The 21,271-nt window shown below is 41.6% G+C and overlaps 1 protein-coding gene and 1 long non-coding RNA gene across 2 annotated transcripts in view; both read left to right on the forward strand.

Moving 5' to 3' along the window:
* Nucleotides 1-11,867, forward strand: part of LOC140738398 (uncharacterized) — a 56,700-nt gene extending 44,833 nt beyond the window's left edge. The window contains exon 3 of the long non-coding RNA XR_012101369.1: nucleotides 11,714-11,867. This is a non-coding gene — a long non-coding RNA (uncharacterized lncRNA). The remainder of the gene's footprint in view (nucleotides 1-11,713) is intronic.
* A 3,616-nt stretch (nucleotides 11,868-15,483) lies between these two features.
* LOC140738934 (coiled-coil domain-containing protein 63-like) overlaps nucleotides 15,484-21,271 on the forward strand; it is a 33,570-nt gene continuing 27,782 nt past the window's right edge. Inside the window, exon 1 of the mRNA XM_073066947.1 lies at nucleotides 15,484-15,570. Coding sequence (XP_072923048.1) covers nucleotides 15,484-15,570 — 87 coding nt within the window. The remainder of the gene's footprint in view (nucleotides 15,571-21,271) is intronic.

The following is a 21,271-nucleotide window of genomic DNA, read 5'->3' on the forward strand; positions in this document are numbered from 1 at the left end:
ATAGACAATCGGCAGATAATGTAACTCGGTTACTTAGTATAATTCATCTGGCACAAAAGAGGGAGGAAATGAGTGTGGCAGTTGCTTTAGATGCAGAAAAAGCATTTGATAGATTGGAATGGGATTTCTTATTTAAGGTATTGGAAAAGTATGGGTTAGGAAAATCTTTTATAAAATGGATTAAAACCTTAAATACTAATCCCAAAGCTGAAGTAATGACAAATGGTCAAATTTCAACATCATTTCAGTTAACAAGGTCAACTAGACAAGGTTGTCCATTATCACCTGTTTTATTTGTGTTGGCGATAGAACCATTAGCTGAATTAATTAGAACAGACCCAGATATTATGGGTTTCAGAGATAACCAGGAGGAATATAAGATTAATTTATTTGCTGACGATGTTTTGCTTTATTTAACAAACCCATTGTATTCGCTGCGTAAATTATCTTCTAGATTGGAAGAATATGGGAAAATATCAGGCTACAAAATAAATTGGGATAAAAGTGAAATTCTACCCCTTACTAAAGGAGATTATAGTCAATGTCAATTAATAACTCAATTTAGATGGCCGATAAATGGTATAAAATATTTAGATATAAGAGTTGATAATGATATAAAGAATTTATATAAATTAAATTATTTACCATTATTGAAAAAATTCAAGAAGATCTTGATAAATGGATGATGTTACCAATAACATTAGTAGGCAGAGTAAATGCTGTAAAAATGAATGTATTCTCTAGATTACAATATTTATTCCAAACACTACCAATACAATTACCGCAGAAGTTTTTTAAAGAGTTAAATAAATGTGTGAGGAAGTTCCTTTGGAAAGGTAAGAGGTCAAGAATATCATTGGAAAAATTGACATGGAAATTTGACCTAGGAGGGTTACAACTTCCAAACTTTAAAAATTATTATAAAGCAAATCAACTTAGATTTATTGCATCTTTTTTTGATGAAGATAAACCGGCATGGATTAGAATAGAACTAGATAAAATAGGAGAAAATATACCAGAAGATTTTATATATAAGTGGGAATCTAAATGGATACAGGAAAAGAAAGAATCTCCTATATTAAAACATTTGATTGATTTATGGAATAAGATAAATGTTGATGATGAGATAAAGAAATCTTTATTAGCAAAGAGACCTTTAATTCAAAATAAACTTATTCCTTTTACAATGGATAACCAACTTTTATTCAACTGGTTTCAGAAAGGGATTAGATATATAGGAGATTGTTTTGAAGGAAGTATATTAATGTCATTTGATCAATTAAAGAATAACTATAAAATATCAAGCAACACTCTTTTTTGTTATTTCCAATTAAGGGCTTATTTAAGAGATAAATTGGGTCAAACAATGTTATTGCCGAAGCCTAATGAAATAGAAATTTTAATTCAAAAAGGAAAAATTAAAAAAAATTATTTCTTGTATGTATAGTTTGATTCAAAAGCAGGCAATTAAACAAGGAATTCATAAGTCAAGACAAAAATGGGAAACTGATTTGAATATTAAAATTGAAGAAACAAATTGGTCAAGACTATGTCTTGACAGTATGACAAATACAACAAATGTCCGGCTAAGACTAGTGCAATATAATTTTTTACATCAATTATATATTACGCCACAAAAAATAAATAAATTAAACCCAAATTTATCTGATCAATGCTTCTGATGTAATCAAGAAATTGGTACTTTTTTACACTCTACTTGGTCTTGTTTTAAAATTCAACCTTTTTGGACAAATTTAAGAGTTTTACTGGAACAAATTATTGGAATACAACTTCCACATAATCCAACATTATTTTTACTAGGCGATATTGAAAGGATAAAATCGAAATCCAAATTGAATAAATATCAGAAAGAATTCATAAAAATTGCATTGGCAGTAGCCAAAAAGGCTATTGCAGTTACTTGGAAATCGGATTCATACTTAAGTATAGATCATTGGAAGAATGAAATTTTTAGCTGCAATCCACTTAAAAAATACTTATAATTTAAGAGATAAATATGAAATATTTCTGAAAATTTGGCACCCTTATTTACAAAAGATAGGATTAAATACATAGGTGCTCTGAAGATAAAATTATTGGTTATCTGGGGAAAGAAATAAATATACATATTAAAGCTATTATGAACTCCATGGAGCATGTGGGGATCTTCTGATATCCAGGCATTCATTCTTTCTTTCTTTCTTTCTTTTTTCTTCTCTTATTTTTCTATAGGGATATGTTAGGGGGGTGGGGTTAAGGGGAGGGGGGAAGGGTTGATAATTTTTTTTCTTTCTGTAACCTATTTGAAAATTCAATAAACATTAAAAAAAATACTAGCACTAGAGGAGATCCAACAGAGATTCATTAGGTTACCTCCTGGGGTGAGAGAGTTGTCCACCATCAGTGTCTCAAGAAATCAGAACTAAATTCTTTGTAGCTTAGAAGAATGAGGTATAATCTTATTGAAACACTTAGGATCCTAAGGAACCATAACAAGGTAGATGCTGAGATTTGTCCACTACTTGGAGCATCTCAGACAAGGTGACATACTTACCCAATGGTCATTTAAAATTGAGGCATGTAGAAGCTTCTTCTCAGAAATAGGGAATTTCTGGAATATATGTATTTAATGAGGAAGTAGATGAATATTTTAGGGAATTAAGGCTACAAAGATCTGGCACAGAGGAGGAGATGAGACCCAATATTGGTCATTATGATATATTGAATGGGTAGGCTTCAGAGGCTTAGTAGCCTACTCCTTGAGAGAGAAGCAGGGAGGAGGTAGTTTCAAGTAATTAGAACTGGGAAAATTTAAAAGTGATAAGTGAGAAGTTGCTGGGGATGTTAAATGGGTTATTCTACTCTCTTCCCCTCCAATTTCTTTGCAATTTTTAGCTAATTTCATCTCTAAAACTTTTCCCATTTCCCTAGAAAGATCATAAACACTGGAGCATTCACATTCTCGCGCCTGATGGCCGTGGATATCTAGTGTTTCCTGCTTGTTATTTCAGATCTCCAACACCTACATTATTTTGATTTAGGTTGTCATTCAATGATTTTACAAAATCAGTAAAGAAAAACTTGTATTTAAATTATCACTGGGTTACCCGCATTTTTGAAATTGGGGGCCAGTGTTGAAGTATTTCCCTGAATGTGATTTTTAGTTAAGTTTTACCTATTATTTTCTGTTCTGAGAAGCTGGTGGCAGACTGTCTCCTTGAACTGATGCAGTTTAGGAGGGCAGCCCACAAGGACCAATAAGACTGACTTACTGCCCATTACGCCCCTAGTCTTTAGGGTAGAAATGACGGTCCTCCATCTCTGTCCATACCAACACACACAGGTATAGAAGGATTCTTCATTGCTGTTTCCATAACAATTTTGTTTTACCAGTCAGGGTGGTTAGCCTCGAGCTGAACCCCCCAAACCTGGAGGACTGGTGGACCACTCTTAGTCTGGTCTCTACCCTTTGACCTGTTTGGCATGGTTGACCCTACCAAGAGCCAAAGCACAAGGCCCTGACTCCAGCCAACATAGCTCTCTGGGCCATTGAGGCATGCAAGCCTCTAAACCATGACAAGGTCGTGGTCCTCTAGGAAGATGGCAATAATGGATGATCAATAAATACTGCATTTGCCACAGACATCTGTGCCCATTGTATAGATAAATAAAAAATAATCTCTGGAAATGGATGCCTTACAATGTTTATTTCTGAGCAGAAAATATAACAGATTAAAAAAATCTTTATATGCACTTGAGTGATTTTAACTTCAGACATGTTAAAAGAATCATGGACTTTAAGATGGAATTTAAACAGGAATCATTGTACTATATATAGAATTTTATTGCAACAATTAAAATTCCATCTCTCAATAAAGCCATCCAAGGACTGTAGGGAACAGAAAACAAGAAATACTCAGCCAGAAAGCAACCTGTCCCGGAGAAATGGGCTGAACACGTTGGAAATCTGACTTTGCATTTTTGTATACTGCACTGTAGACCAGAAACTTGGGAAACCTTTCTAAATCAGCTTTGTTTTGGGGCCTCAAAGGACTACAGCAGCAAATAAATTCCCAAAGGAGATTGTGCTCCACATTAATCAGAAAAAGCAACTCCTGGGTTAAAGACTGTGGCCATACTGTGAAGTTTTGCACCAGCAAGATCCAAAGCTTTCTCTAAAACCATTTTTTGCTCTGTGTATAGGCAAAATGTAAGGCTGCTATTTGAAAAGAGGAAAGAATTTTGTCCCGTGTACAAGCAAAATGTAAGGCTGCTCTGAAAAAAAGAGGAATAATACTTTCAAGTTTAGTTTCGGTCTCTAAAATGACTGTAGTATTGTCATACTCCTGAATCCATTTAGTAGAACAGTAAACTTACATTTTTATGTAGCATAAACAACTGTCAATTAGCAGGATGCTTGGCATAGAACTGCAAGTTTATAGGTTTAAGATTGATTCTAGAGACTTATACCTGTACCTCGTGTATCTCCTCCTTGAGTAAAGGGCATTGCGAAATGAATATTACACTTTTATTTTGGGTATAAAACTGTATTAGCTGCACTGCAATCCTTCATAATAATTCTGATGTGCATTATTTGAATAGGCTTCTGTTAGGGACTGGTTGGCTCTGATCCCCCTGTATCAGAATCGGCAAATGTTGTGAAATTTGTTGTCATGCGGCTGCAGCACATTGCAATATATAATAATAAAACTGTAAATTACAGTAAGTAAATAAATAGTGCAAAAGAAAAAAGGTAGTGAGGTAGTGTTCATGGGCTCAATGTCCATTCACAAATCAGATGGTAGAGGGGAAGAAGCTGTTCCTGAATCACTGAGTGTGTGCCTTAAGGCTCCTGTACCTCCTCCCTGATGATAGCAATGAGAGGAGGGCACGTCCTGGGTGATGGGATCCTTGATGATGGATGCCGCCTTTTAGAGACGTTGCTCCTTGAAGATGTCCTGGATGCCGGGGAGGCCAGTGCCCATGATGGAGCTGACTGAGTTCACAACTTTCTGCAGCTTCTTTCAATCCTGTTCAGTAGCTTGTCCATACCAGACGGTGATGCGGCCAGTTAAAATGTTCTCTATAGTACATCTGTATAAATTTGGGAGTGTGTTTGGAGACGTACTAAATCTCTTCCAGTGAAATATAGCTACTGTAGTGCCTTCTTTGTAAGTGCATCGATATTCTGGGCTGAAGATAGATCCTCAGAGATATTGACACCTAGGAACTTGAAATTGCTCACTCTCTGCACTTCTGATCTCTCAACTTATCCTTTTCAAAATCTACAATCAATTCTTTGGTCTTACTGACACTGAGTGCAAGGTTGTTGCTGCAACACCACTCAACCAGCTGATCTGCCTCACTCCTGTACGCCTTCTCATCACCATCTGAAGTTCTGCCAACGACATTAGCATTGTCAGAAAATTATAGATGGCGTTTCAGCTGTGCCTAGCCACACAGTCATGGGTGTAGAGAGTAGAGCAGTGGGCTAATCACACATCCCTGAGGTGTTTCACTGTTGATTATCAGTGAGGTGGAGATGTTATTTCTGGTCCGCACAGCCGGAGTGAGGAAGATGAGGATCCAGTGCAGGGGGAGATACAGACATCCAGGTTTTGGAGCTTTTGGTCAGATTTTGTTAAACACTGAGCTGTAGTCAATGAACATTGACATAAGTATTAGTATTGTCCAGGTGAATCCAAAGCTACATGAAGGGCCAATAACATCATATCTGCTGTAGACCTATTGTGGCGATAGGCAAACTGCAGTGGGTTGAGGCCCTTGCTTAGGCAGGAGTTGATTCCAGGCATAACCAACCTCTCTGAGCACTTCTTCACCGTAGATGTGACTGCCACTGGATGCTAGTCGTCAAGGCAGCTCACACTACTTTTCTTGGGCACTGGTATGAAAGTTGCCCTTTTGAAGCAGGTGGGAACTTCCGACTGTAGCAATGAGAGAATGATGTTGTTAATATCATTACCATTAATTTCAAAATGTATTTGGAACGTGAAAGTACAGACACGAGATACAGCGTGGCATATCAAAAAAGAGGATCGAACGGGTGCTAAATTTAAACTTGAGATACAGAGTCTGAGCTTTTCAGCTTTTGTGGACATGTCATAGTTTGCAGTCGGTGTTGTGAATTGGGGCAGAACACTGGATCAGCAGGAACATGCTTGGATGACACTCACCAGTTTAGAGTCATAGAGACATAGGGAGATAGAGCACAGAAACACCACTCAGTCTCATGAGCTCAATTTGCACTATTCCTACCCTAACTCATCTTAATCCCACAATATTCCCAGTAACTCCCTCTGCCCACACTGACAACCCACATCTAGGTTCTCCCGACTCTTCAAGCAATCCCCCGATCCAACCCTAGCCTAATCACGGGACGATTTACAATGACCAATTAACCTACCAACCGGTACGTCTTTGGACTGTGGGAGGACACCAAGGCACCCGGAGGAAACCAATACAGTCATGGGGAGAACGTACAAACTCCTTCCAGGCAGCGGCGGGAATTGAACCTGGGTTGCCTGTACGGTAAAGCGCTGTGCTAACCACTACGCCACCATGTCCAATTAACCCACAGGTTATATACAGGCCTTATGGTGAGAGTTGGTCAACTTGATTACCAACGTGCATGTTTTTGGGATGGAATGTGGTTAGTGGTGCAGCCAGAGGAAACACTCATGTGAACTCCACACAGACAGCACTGGAAGGGTTTGGCTTGAACCCAGGACACTGGAGCAGTGAGACAGTGGCTCCACTGGTTCTGTCACTTGTCTTCCAATTTATTATAAAAACTGGATGTTGTTGCCTTGGTCACAATTAGGAGATACTCTGCAAGTGCAGGAAATCTAAGTGACACGCACAAAATGCTGGAGGAACTCAGCAGCCCAGGCTGCATCTATGGAAAAGAGAAGGGTCCTGCCAAAGAGTTTTAGCATGAAATGTCGACTGTACTCTTTTCCACAGATGCTGCCTGACCTGCTGAGTTCCTCCAGCGTTTTGTGTGTGTTGTTGCCTTGGCCTAAATCTTTGTTCAATAACAAAAAAAATCCCTGATTTTGCCAAACAACAATAAGAATGGAAAAAAAAACCTAGAACTCAAACAAAACTACAAAACTCCCACAAGAAGTGGTGGATACGGCCCAGTCCATCATGGGTAAAGCACCCACCCACCCCCAAACCATTGAGCACATCTATATGAAGTGTTGTCGCAGAAAAGCATTATCATCAGTGAGCCCCACCTCCCAAAACATTCGCTCTTCTCACTGCTGCCATCAGGAAGAAGGTACAGGAGTTTCAGGACTCACACCACCAGGTTCAGGAAGTTATTACCCTTCAACCATCAGGTTCTCGAATCAAAGGGGATTACTTCACTTAATTTCACTTGCCCCATCACTGAAATATCCCCACAGCCTATAGACTCACTTCCAAGGGCCCTTCTCTATATTTATTGCTTATTAATTTATTATTATTATTATTTATTTCTGTATTTAGTTTGTGTCTTTTGCACATGGGTTGAATGCCCGAGTTGGTGCTGTCTTTCATTGATTCTTTTACGGTTATTATTCTAATTTGGATTTATTGAGTATGCCCTCAAGAAAATGAATCTCAGGGCTGTGGTGACACACATGTACTTTGATAATAAGTTTACTTTGAACTTTGAAAACTAATAACAAGATAAATCCAAATGGATTATGATGTCATGAGCTTTCTGGTATTGTCTAGTATTTGCTAGTATTGTCTCATAAACTGATCTATCAATTAAATCTCAGTCTGAACTTTCTAGGCATATTTCTGTAACTTTTAGATAAAAGTGCTATTAGAGAGGGAAATCATGGAAATCATCTATGCAGGAGTAAGGTTAAATGTCATGACCTTACGGAGGTATATAAAATCATGAAGTAGGTGGGGTGAAAGCCTGCTTTTCCCCCCAGGGTAGGGGAAACCAGGGGACATAGTTTTCTGGTGAGAGGTGAAAGATTTAAAAGGGATCTGAGAAGCAATTCCTTCATTCTGTGAGGGGTACGTTTGCTATGTGGAATGAGCTGCCAGGTTTAGCAATAGAAGCAGGTACAGTATCAGTAACCAAAAGATAGTTGGATAAGTACACAGATTGGAGGAATTTAGAGGAATAGGGGTCAAAAGTGGGAAAATGGGATGAAAAAACAAGAGAAAATCTGCAGATGCTGGAAATCCAAGCAACACACACAGAGTGCTGGAAGAACTCAGCAGGCCAGGCAACAGCTATGGAAAAGAGTAATGTCAACATGTCAGGCTGAGACCCTTCAGCAGGACAAGGTTATGAGCTTGGATGAGGCAACTCAATCAGCATGGATAGGATGGGCCAAAGGGCCTGTTTCCCATTTGTATTATTTCATGACTTTGTGACTCTAAATCAAGGGGAGCCTGTGCTCCACCGTTAGTTACTGAGATGATGACACACTACTGATCTTCAAAGGTTCAAAGTGCATTTATTATCAATGAATGCATAAAGTATACAATCCTGAGATTTGTTTGCTTACAGGCAGTCACAAAGATCCTGAAAGAACCCAGTTAAAAGAAATTAAGACTCTATCTCAGTTTAATTTCAGATGGGTGTCAGTTGGAATGAAGTATCTAGGGGTCAAACTCAGTCAGAATTTGGATGAAATAATTACTTTAAATTATGATTCATTACTGAGTAGGATAAGAAATAATCTGGATGAGTGGGGGGTCACTGCGACTGTCACTCTGGGGTTAAGTCAATGTAGTTAAAATGGTCATAGCACCTCAGTTTAACTATCTTTCTATGATGCCTCCTTTAAATATTTCAGATTTGATCTACAAGCAATACAACAAAATTATTAGTGACTTTCTATGGGATAAGAAGAAGCCCAGAATTAAAATGAGTAAGATGTGTATGTCCAGGGACATGGGTGGGCTCAGTCTACCGGACATCAGGGCATATAAATTATCCTTCGAAATGACCAAGTTAGCTAAACATTGGGACAGGGCTGATGTTGATTGAGATTGGGTAGTTATAGAACGGAGCCTGGCTGCACCACATTCTCCCCTTAACATTCTCTCACGACATGTGGAAAACAAGACTAATCTAAATACTATACTATTTCACTCAAAGAGTGTGTGGAGTACAATTCATAAAGCTTGTAAAATGTCACATTTAAATCAGTTATACTCCTCGTTCTGGAATAACCTTGCGATACATATTGGGAAAAGAATGGTGTACTGGAAAGAATGGAAGATTAAAGGTGTAAATACAGTAGGTGATCTCTATGAGAATGAGATTTTTATGTCATATGTGGATTTACAGAGGAAATATAACTTTGTAGATAAAGGGAATTTCTGGAAGTATTTACAAATAAGACATTGCGTTAGTAGCATATTCAAGAATGGTGGCCCACAAAGTAACCCTTTAACTGAATACTTTACACTACCACAGGAAGTTTATAAAGCATCAGTGTTTTATAAAATGTTCAAGCACTCTGTTGGTGAACCGTGTAACAATCTCAAAGCAGTATGGCAGAAGGATCTTGGAAGTGATATTGAAGATAATGAGTGGTCAAATATTTTATCAAATGTGGGTAGACATATTAGGGAAGCGAGAGGGAAATTTATTCAGTATAAGATAGTACACAGATATTATTGGACACCAACTAGACTCTACAAAATGGCGATTGTTGATAATCATATATGGTGGAAATGTAAAAATGAGGTGGGCACATATTTTCACATGATTTGGGAGTGTTCCATGATTTGTCCATTTTGGGGTAAAGTTCTTGATTTGTTGGGGAATTGGTCGAGTTCTACACTGCTCTTGTCTCCTGGGTGATAGGACAATGATACATAATGTAAACAATGACAGATTTACTATTTTAAAGGTGGGTCTCATCACAGCTGCAAGAATTCTATTGCAAAACTGGAAAAAACCTAGATGTCCCACTGTGAGGGAATGGACTGAGGAAATGGTTAAGATTTCATCATATGAATGCATGTTGGGAAGAATTAACAGTGAGGGAAAAGTGCAAGACACATGGGATCAATTTTGGCTGTATGCTAATTTAAACTTAAATTAGAAGTTTTTTTCTGTTTCTTAGATTTATATGTTTTACTATCATGGGATGGCTGTATAAATATGCTGTACTGTATCTGCTCTATGATATGCTGTGCTGCTTTGTAAAATAAGAATAAATAATAATAAAATTTTGAATTACAAAAAAAGAAATTAAGACTCCCACACAGAGAGAGAGAAAAAAACCAAATCATGCAAACAATAGAAGCAAGCAACAACAACAGCATTCTGAACCAAATTGAGACCTTAGATCCAACTCCCCAGAGAAGCCTGGAGTAGGCCCAAAGCCTCGGTATTCAGTTCATCATTATTAGCAGGGCAAGTTGCCACAATTTTCACAGACACAAAGCACAGCAGTCAGGGGGCAGTCTTATAGACTTAGCGTCGTGAAGAGAGGAGCCCACAGAATATCTGGGCCAGCGTTTAAATTGTCCAAACCTCACACTGGGAACTGGGCCCTGCCATGGTGAGTTGCTCTGGGCCGAGAATTCACTGCTAAGGAAGCAGTTCTCAACCTCTCCAAATCAGCTCAGCGCCTTGCCTGACCCCTGACGCCCTGCCATTCTGGGCTGTTGTTTAGATTGTCCAAACTGCGTATTGCACTTCACATTAGGCCCCAGGCTTTGCTGCGGTTGCAAATTGTTCTGTGTTTAGAACGTGTCACCCAGTGATTTGATTCGGGCCTGGATTTAGCTGCTGAAGAAGCTGTATTTGACCTCTCCAAATGGACTTGGCGCTTAGAGCCATCTACCCTCACACCTGAGTAAATCGGACGGGCATCGGAACTCCCCCATCTTGTCTTTTCCTCTCCGAATTGTCCTCTCCAATCAGCACGGCTCCCGCTCCAAGCACGTTGATTTTGCAGCACCCTCTCGAATTAGCTTTGCCCTCACTCGCCTCGTCATTGTTTGCGGTGTAGTTTACCATAATTTACTTCAAAAAAAAAACTGCTGTTAGTAATGTTTTTGATCAAATTCCTTTGCTTTTGAACCACAAGTAAGCTGTTGCAAGTCTTCAGTAACGCCATCTTAAACCGTAATGTTCCAAGAGCTGGAGCAGAATGGTGGCGTTTCCTTTGCTGTGCACGACAGCTTTGAAAAGGATTAATTTATCTTTTTACACAAGGGAAAATGGCATGGTGTTGTGCGGTTAGCTACATAATCAGGGTTCAATTCTCTCCACTGTCTGTGAGGAGGTTGTGTGTTCTCCCCGTGACTGCGTGTGTTTCCTCTAGGTGCACCAGTCTCCTCCCACAGTCCAAAGACGTACCGGTTAGTAGGTTCATTGGTCTTATGGGTGTTATTGCACAGCACAGGTTCATTGGGGAAATGGACTTCAGTAATAATTAAACATACTTGCCATGAAATGGGTCAGGTCTCACATATACAAATGTACCTGTATATAACACAATGCAGTCAGTGCAGAAGACCCACGTAAGGGACCAGCGGCTTGTATTACTCCTGGCTGGTAAAATGAAGCCCTTCTTTCCGAAATTACCTTCAGACTTTTTTTTATGTAATTAGTTTTGCTAAAACAAGTGTATGGGACATTGGAAAAAATGTTGAATTTCCCCATGGGGATGAATAAAGTATCTATCTATCTATCTATCTATGTTTTCTTTTACAGACGAGAGCTAAATCAATTGCAGCATGACCACAACACTCTAGTGACAAACCTGGCCCTTGTCACATCGTCTCAGAGGGTACAGAAGGACATTAACGATTCAGCGCTGATAAGGACATTGATTCAAAGCAAAGAGGAGTATGACTGCCTTGCTGAGCAGGAGAAGAATCTAATTGCTAGGCTTGATGCTCAGGTACATTTCTAGGATGTGGAAGGAATGTCTCAAGGTTTAGAAACGATGCCAAAATAGCGGATCCTTTATGGGTGAAGCAGAATTAATTACAAGCTTCCTTTAGTTGATTCTGGACATCATTTAGTGGTGAATATTGGCAGCTTGGGTTGAGGCATTTGATGTTGCGATATTTGCCGAGCTAATAGGCTAAAGGTCAAGGTCAAGTTTATTATCATTTCACTATATACATGTATACTGTCAAATGAGACAACTTTTCTCCAAACCGGGGTGTAAAGAACTGTAATGCGCAATGCACATAATAACCTTTGAAAGTAAGGATGACACTCCAGATGGATTACACATAAACAAGCTGAAGTGCAATTAAATATTGTGAGCTACAGAACAGGTTAACCAGTGACACTTTGAAAGCGATGGGGAAGGGTAGTCGATCAGGACCAAGGCAAACGGGTGGGGGGTAGCTCTATAAACGCGAGCACTCCCAGAGAGAAACACCAATAACTGCGCACTGAGGATGTCACCTTGACTGGCGCTGAAACGTATGCAGGCTAATTGCCAAACTCGGTATAAACACCCCAACATCAAATTACATTGGATCTTTGATGCAAGGTGCCTTGAATGAAGTGGAGAGGCATAAAAATGTTTCTAGAGGTCTTATTTGGAAACAGAAGACATTGGAAATAAGTGGCAGATCAGGCGTCGAATGAAGGCGAAACCTACATACACCTTTCAAGTGAGACTATTTTTAAAGAGGTGAAGATTTTTATAGGGTGGCGGGGGAAAAAATACCAAAGGAAGTGTAGGGCACTCCGTCCCTCTGATAGCACGCAGGTCACCCTTGGGCAAGGTGTAGCACCTGCTTAGCCCTTCCGAACAGGGTCATGTGAAGGCATGGGAGCTGGTGGTAATGGTCGTATGAGCTGCTGGTGCACATCACAAGTCCTGGTTATGCAACCACTGACGCCAGGCAGACAGTTTCTGAAGAGCATTGATAATGGCTGGGGCCACCCGTCTTGTAAAGACACTGCCCAGAAGAAGGCGATGGCAAACCACTTCTGTAGAAAAATTTGCCAAGAACAATGATGGTCGCCTATGTCATATGACACACGATGGTGATGAAGATTTTTATAGAAGTAAATTGAACTTTACTTTAGAAATAGTGAATTATTTATTACAGTTAAAGCAGGAAGGATTTTATTAACTTCTTATTGTGTATTGCTGACTTAAAGAAAATAAAAAATACATAAAAGTGACCAAATTCTGCTGAATTTCCAGTATTGGTCAAACCAATATATTAAGGGAACACAGTACAGGGTGCTTTACGGTACATTATGAGACATAAAAACAAATTGAAACATCTACGAGTTTGTAATAAGGAAAAGAATTGCAAATGTAACTGTAGGGCCCTTATAGACTGAGCTGGGAGAGATTATTTGGAGGACTAAGGATACAAATATTTTAGCTACAAGTCTGGATGAGCTGCACGGCTGGAAGAAATGATCAGTCGTAAGGAAACTGGAGAAAGTAATGCAACTGAAAGCCAATGAGTTCCTGCGCCCAGATGATTAGTGCCTAACGGTTTCGAAGGAGATAATGGAGGCATTCTCTGTCATCTTCAACAGACCCACATCTGCTAAAATGATTTCCACAGATAAACAAAAGGGGGCAAAGAAGGTCAGCCAGCCAAGACTGAGATGAGAAGAGATCTCTTCACTTGGAGCAGGGGCTTCCCAACCAGGATCATGGTAAGGCTCCGTGACATTAGAAAGGTTGCGAACCCCTGGCCTAGAGAGAAATGAACGCTTATGGAAGTTCATCCAAAACAGAGACTGATAAATTTTTAGATTTTAAGGGAACCAAAGGATTTAGGGTTAGTTTAGGGAAATAGCACAGGGTACAACATCAGTCATGGTCGTCTTGAATAGGGAATGAGTACAAGGGTCAGAATCGTCTCCTTGTTTTTCATAGGTCTGTCATTATAAAACAACATGTGGCCTAACCACTTTTTAACCTGTTGACAGCAAACGTAACTAGCTATTTCACTTGTTACTTTGGAACAATTGCGGCCAGTCAGCGTTCGCAAGAATAGGCTGAGAATTTAAATAGTGCACCTTCAAACGTTCTATCAGGTTTGTTCTATCCCGTTGAAAGTTGGATCACCCAGAGAAGAGAAAATCCACGCACGTCTCCAGGTATCCTGTTGTTTGGAAGTGCATCTCCCTGCGTTGTGTCACTGGTGTCTTATGCACCTGCAAAAGCAAAGAACTTGGGGAAGAACGTCAACCTGAAAGGTTCACATTTTCTCTGGTGGTGTGTGAATAGCTGGCTGTCTCCAGCATTTCCTCTTTTTACTTACAGTATGTCTTTCCCTGACTGCTTTGCTCCTGAAGGTCAAGGTTGAGGTAATGGCCACTCTCAGCTTCCTGACCTTGGTCATCCCAGGCTGCTGCTGATCACAGGTTGCTGCTCACAGCTGCCTTAGGAAGTTCACCCAAGGTCCATCTTGAAGAAGAGGAGCTCCCCTGAGTTTGCCCCCAGCCTGTTGGTGCAGGCAGGGTGGGCAGGGTACTGGTCTGCACTGAAATCTTCCCCAAAGTGCAGCTGTCCCCAGGTGTCTTGCACCAGGCAAGATCTCACTTACAATATATTCATTATTAAAGAGATTGCGTCACAAATTTTCTTTAAAAAGTCTGCTTTCAGGCCGCTGAGATAAGCAGAGGGAGAGAGGGGTGCCTGCGGCTCACAGTTAGCGGGTTTCCCCCCAGTTCTGGCGCCCTGGGTTGCTTCTGCTCAGCTCAGTTGTGAGACCCACGCTTGGGACTTTAAACCAGCTCTTCCTTGGTTTAAAGTAAGTCAATGGTGCTTCAGTGCCATTTAGTTTTAGTGAGGGTTGAAAATCTGCAGATGCTGGAAATCCAGAGCAACGCACACGAAATGCTGGAGGAACTCAGCAGGCCGGGCAGCATCTATGGAAATGAGTACAGTCGACATTTCAGCCTGAAACGTCTGTATCCACAGATGCAGCCTGGCCTGCTGAGTTCCTCCAGCATTTTGTGTGTGTTGTCCCTCTCTATTTCTGTTTATCTATATTCGTTTAAGGATTGCAGTGTAGGCTTGATTTTAATCTCTTATCTGCTGATTTGAAAACGATACCTGAAAGTTTAGCCTTCTTGTTGTCTATGGGAAGTTGCCCTGGACACGGCTTATTGCTTGGCAATAGTAGCACGACTTAAATCTGGTACTAACAAACACTGGTGTTCGAAGATGCATCCCACCATTAACATGCACCGTTCTATAGTGCCTTACACTGAGATAATCCATTTAGTGGTCTAATACGTGCACATAAGCTGCATTTCATTCATATGTCTGGTTGCCATCTTCCATGTTCAGCAATATGAAAGAAAATATTTCATTTCTCACCCATTATATCTACCGAAAATGCACTTATTCTGTGGAAGTGTTTGCAGCCTGGCACGCAACGCATTGATATAGAAACAAGTTAAGATGCTTTAGTGCAGTTGCATATGAGATTCTTGTTATGGTGCAGATAAAAGAAGAAGAAGAAAAAATTATTAAGCACAAGATGTCCATCGGCGGCATTGGGAAAGTTCAACAACGGCGAAGACATTTGCAGAAACAGATACAAACTTTGGAGAGTCAACTAAACCTGGTAAGCTTTAGTTATGATAAACACTTGTTGTTGTAAGAGCTTCAATGTTTTAAGAAATTGTAACTTGGCTACAAGCAATCCTTGTATCTGAACATTAGATGATGCTGATGATGGCTGGTTGTGATATAACTTTGCCTTGTTTCAATTGACTTTATTACTTACACCCTTCATATACATGAGGAATAAAAATCTTTACATCTCCGTCCAAATGTGCAATGTGCAATTTATAGTAATTTGTAATAGTATGTACAACAGGATAGTCAATATAACATAGAAATACAGTTGTGTCAGCATGAATTAATCAGTCTGATGGCCTGCTGGATCATCAGGCCCGAAGCCTGTTGGTCCTGGCTTTTATGCTGTGGTACCATTTCCCAGAAGCAGCTGGAACAGTTTGTGGTTGGAGTGACTTGAGTTCCCAATGATTCTTTGGGTCCTCTTTATACACCTGTCTTTGTAAATGTCCTAAATAGTGGGAAGTTTACTTCTACAGGTGCACTGGGCTGTCCGCACCACTCTCTGCAGAGACCTGTGATTGAGGGAAGTACAGTTCCCATACCAGGCAGTGACACAGCCAGTCAGGATGCTGTCGCCGCGTCGCTAAGCGATGTCTTGCGTAGACAGTGTTCACCGGCCGCTGGTACTTTTGAGGGCGTCCAGTGCCCCTTCGTAGGTCGGCAGGTCCCTGATAAGTGAGTAAACTTTCGGGGTGACCCTCGAAAGGAGAATTCTGTGCATAATAGCGGGCTCAGTCGCACGAACCTCCTCCAAGTATGATTGGAAGCATGCAAGCCAGAGTTCAAAGGCAAGAGCTGCTTCTGAGTTTTGAGGGTCCAAGTCTAATTTTTCCGGACGTAAAATATTCTCCATGTTTTAAAACTTCCAGTCAATAAAATTGATGCACCATCAATAACTCTCTGAGACGTGAGGCGAGATATCGGCTTTTATTGACTGGAAGAAAGAACAAGCAGCAATTGACCACCATGCTACATGGTCTCAGGCCCCAATCGCCTTTATACCGGGGTCTGTGGGAGGAGCCACAGGAGCAGTCAGCAGGGGGGGGAGTGTCCAGACAGGTATATGTAGTTCACCACAGCCGGTATGTACAGACCATGTGAGATCCTCGGTGATGTGTATCCCGAGGAACTTAAAGTTGTTCACCCCTTCAATCCCAGATCCATTGATGTCAATAGAGGTTAGCCTATAGGGAAGAAAACTGAGTCAATACTTCAATGAAACTGTGTCACATCTTTCCTGATGTGTCATATTTTGCCGGAGATTCTGGATAGATACTTGTGAGTCTCTGGTTTGACTCAACAAGAAGCAACCTAACAGAAAAGGAGGAGGGAAGAGCATGGAGCTGGCTGGTTTAAATATCGATGGGAGCGAATCCAATTTTGCTGCACATGTGTGGACCCTGCATTACAAGGGCTGCATACGATGGGTTATATTGCAATTATCCAAAATGCAAGACTGCATGGTCTGCGCAAGGGTCAAGAAATGCAAGTTGAAATATGATGTTTCTTTTCACTTACAATTTGCAAGAGCACAACTTTTATTTCATGTCTCAGGTATTTTTGGTAGCATTTTACAAGATCTATAAGGATGAATTGAAGTTAACATGTATTAATCCTGCAAGTGGGAGAGAGCTGCAGCCTTTGAAGCTGTAATCCTCTGAAGACCGACACTCCTTGGACTTCTGAAAAACTATGAAAAATGACTGGGCACTTAGATCTTTACAGCAGCTGCAGGTATCTGACTGGTCAAAACATAGAAACCGGCTTGACGGGCGTCTGGCCTGGATGTGTTCATCTTTTTCATCTGGGAATGTTTGCTCTGTGGTAAAATGTAGGTACTTGTCAAACCAACATGGAGTGAGATGGAGAATAGCAAGTAAAGTCGTAAAAGGTGTCTAACAAATCTTTGCACTCAACAAACTGCTTTAACATTGCAAAAACAATCCTTCCTATTGCACTTAAGTACCTTATTCCACCAATGAATGGCACTTGTTGCTTTTAAATAAATAGAAATGAAAAATTGTGTTACATGAAGACTGAAACCTTGGTGAGGCTGGTCCAAGAGGTGGGAACAACTACCGCAGCCCACCAGTTTTAGTGGGGGACTGATACTATGGAGTGGTGCTACTTACACTGCTTTAAGTTGTCAGGTTTCCATTGTTTCTGCATTGTTGTCCTCAGCCCTAGTAACAAAGACATTTTATTGGCAGTGTTGGAAGGAAATTGAAATTAACTGAACCACAAACAAGCTTTGGCAGGCTGAGATACGATCTTGTTCAGCATGTTTACATACACGAGGTAACTTGGCTGGCTGTGGAAAGTGAATGGGCAAGAATACAGGTTGCAGAATCAAAATGTTAAAAATATCTATTCATGCTTTAAATTTATTGTCCTGCCTGGGTCATCTGTATAATGTTGTACAGTATCCTTCCAGAGCAATCGTTCATTCTTTATTAGTACATTTTGTCATGTGAAACTGCTTGATGTGCAAACTTAACCACAAGAGATTCTGCAGATGCTGGAAATCCAGAGCAACACACACAAAATGCTAGAGGGACTCTAGATGCTATTTGGTTGCTTTTATTGTTTGCATGATTTCTTTCTCTCTCTCTCTCTCTCTCTCTCTCTCTCCCCACTCCCCCCCTCCCCTCTCCCCTCTCCTCTCTCCCCTATCTCTCTCCCCCCTCCCCTCTCTCTCTCCTCCCCCACACAAACACGTTGGGTGTTTGTCAGTCTTTTTTCTATGGCTTCTTTCAGGTTTCTTTGTTTACTGCCTGCCTGTGAGGAGACGAATCTCAAGATTGTATAATGTGTACAAACTCTGATGATAAATGTACTTTGAAGTCAGGCAGCATCTAGGGAAGGGGATAAGCAGTCGATATCTTGGGCTGAGACCCTTCATCAGGACTGCAAAGGAAGGGGAAAGAAGGCAAAATACGAAAGTGGGAGAGGGAGTACAAGCTGGGAGGTGATAGGTGAAACGAGGTGAGGAGGAAGGTGGGTAGGTTGAAGTGAGAAGCTGGGAGGTGATAGGTGAAACGAGGTGAGGAGGAAGGTGGGTAGGTTGAAGTGAGAAGCTGGGAGGTGATAGGTGAAACGAGGTGAGGAAGAAGGTGGGTAGGTTGAAGTGAGAAGCTGGGAGGTGGTAGGTGAAACGAGGTGAGGAGGAAGGTGGGTAGGTTGAAGTGAGAAGCTGGGAGGTGGTAGGTGAAACGAGGTGAGGAGGAAGGTGGGTAGGTTGAAGTGAGAAGCTGGGAGGTGGTAGGTGAAACGAGGTGAGGAGGAAGGTGGGTAGGTTGAAGTGAGAAGCAGGGAGGTGATAGGTGAAACGAGGTGAGGAGGAAGGTGGGTAGGTTGAAGTGAGAAGCTGGGAGGTGGTAGGTGTAATGAGGTGAGGAGGAAGGTGGGTAGGTTGAAGTGAGAAGCTGGGAGGTGATAGGTGAAACGAGGTGAGGAGGAAGGTGGGTAGGTTGAAGTGAGAAGCTGGGGGGTGGTAGGTGAAACGAGGTGAGGAGGAAGGTGGGTAGGTTGAAGTGAGAAGCTGGGAGGTGATAGGTGAAACGAGGTGATGAGGAAGGTGGGTAGGTTGAAGTGAGAAGCTGGGAGGTGATAGGTGAAACGAGGTGATGAGGAAGGTGGGTAGGTTGAAGTGAGAAGCTGGGAGGTGATAGGTGAAACGAGGTGATGAGGAAGGTGGGTAGGTTGAAGTGAGAAGCTGGGAGGTGATAGGTGAAACGAGGTGATGAGGAAGGTGGGTAGGTTGAAGTGAGAAGCAGGGAGGTGATAGGTGAAACGAGGTGAGGAGGAAGGTGGGTAGGTTGAAGTGAGAAGCTGGGAGGTGGTAGGTGTAATGAGGTGAGGAGGAAGGTGGGTAGGTTGAAGTGAGAAGCTGGGAGGTGATAGGTGAAACGAGGTGAGGAGGAAGGTGGGTAGGTTGAAGTGAGAAGCTGGGAGGTGATAGGTGAAACGAGGTGAGGAGGAAGGTGGGTAGGTTGAAGTGAGAAGCTGGGAGGTGATAGGTGAAACGAGGTGAGGAGGAAGGTGGGTAGGTTGAAGTGAGAAGCTGGGAGGTGATAGGTGAAACGAGGTGAGGAGGAAGGTGGGTAGGTTGAAGTGAGAAGCTGGGAGGTGGTAGGTGAAACGAGGTGAAGAGAAAGGTGGGTAGGTTGAAGTGAGAAGCTGGGGGGTGGTAGGTGAAACGAGGTGAGGAGGAAGGTGGGTAGGTTGAAGTGAGAAGCTGGGAGGTGGTAGGTGAAACGAGGTGAGGAGGAAGGTGGGTAGGTTGAAGTGAGAAGCTGGCAGGTGATAGGTGAAACGAGGTGAGGAGGAAGGTGGGTAGGTTGAAGTGAGAAGCTGGGAGGTGGTAGGTGAAACGAGGTGAGGAGGAAGGTGGGTAGGTTGAAGTGAGAAGCTGGGGGGTGGTAGGTGGACAAGATAAAGAGCTGAGACGAGGGAATCTGACGGAAGAGGACAGTGGACCATGGGCAAAAGGGAAGGAGGAAGGACACCAGAGGGAGGTGTTGGGCAGGTGAGGAGAGGAGGTTTTAAACAAATCATTTATTCCTGAGTGTGTATTGCAACATGCAAAATGTCAATATTTGATGAAATGTGCAACAAAAGCCCTGCATTCAAAATCATTGAAACTATGTTCCCCTATTCAAAGGAGAGCAGAGGATTCTCCTTACAGCAACCATGGATTGCAGAATACTTTGAGGGCATTTGGATGGGTATGAATACCAAACTATCATTTTGATATTCCCGATGACAAACTTTATGCGCCCAGGGGCTCACTCTAAGTGTCTTTTCCCAGTAAAACTCTTATTTCTTCCTTGAGGTCCTGCTCTACGTCACGTTGTTCCTAACTTTTTCACCTCCAGGAATGTTCTCTGTGTTCTGTGTTCTATGTTTCTATGATATTTCTTTATCCTCCACACAATGACTCTTGAAATTGTCTAAAGCAGGGGTTCCCATCCTGGGGTCCATGGACCCCTTGCTTAATGGTATTGGCCCGTGGCATAAAAAAGGTTGGGAACCCCTGGTCAAAAGGATCTGTCCTTCCTCATCTGTGCATTATTGCATAAAATTATCCACTGATAGGGATCGAGCCTTCATGTAGACAGCTGGCATCACCTCACCATTGACCACTACCTGATTGCAGGATCTTGTTCCTGTGCAGGTTTTTCTCCAGGAGAAGTGTAGACCATGCTCCTTATTTTATTCCCTTTCTGAGCCTCGCAGTGCAGCTGAGGGATCCTCGGCGAGGTCAGGCGATTTCGTGAACTGAGAACCCGACTTCCAAATTTCTATTTATCTCCAAATCACCTTACTTCCACTCGGATAAACATTGCCACCCTCCACTCCCAGTCAGTTATACTGCAACTGTTGTCAAAACTCTCATCAGTGGTTTTGGTTCTAACATGCCGGGGTCGTCCATAATCCTGCACCACCCTCACGTCGAAACCTTTAACGATCTGCCACTTTAGCTGAGTTCACCCCTCACTTGCCCTCCCTAACCTGCCTTTGACTTGCCAGTACATTGATCTTAACATCCTCGGACTCACCTTTCTCCCTCCTCTTAAATTAGGAAATGCCTGAAGTGTTTTAGAAATCAGGTTTATTGCCACTGACATATATCACGAAATGTGTTGTTTGCGGCAGCAGTACAGCCCAATACATAATATAAG

Source organism: Hemitrygon akajei, chromosome 14 (assembly GCF_048418815.1).
Source record: "Hemitrygon akajei chromosome 14, sHemAka1.3, whole genome shotgun sequence".
In the NCBI taxonomy this organism is placed as follows: Eukaryota; Metazoa; Chordata; class Chondrichthyes; order Myliobatiformes; family Dasyatidae; genus Hemitrygon; species Hemitrygon akajei.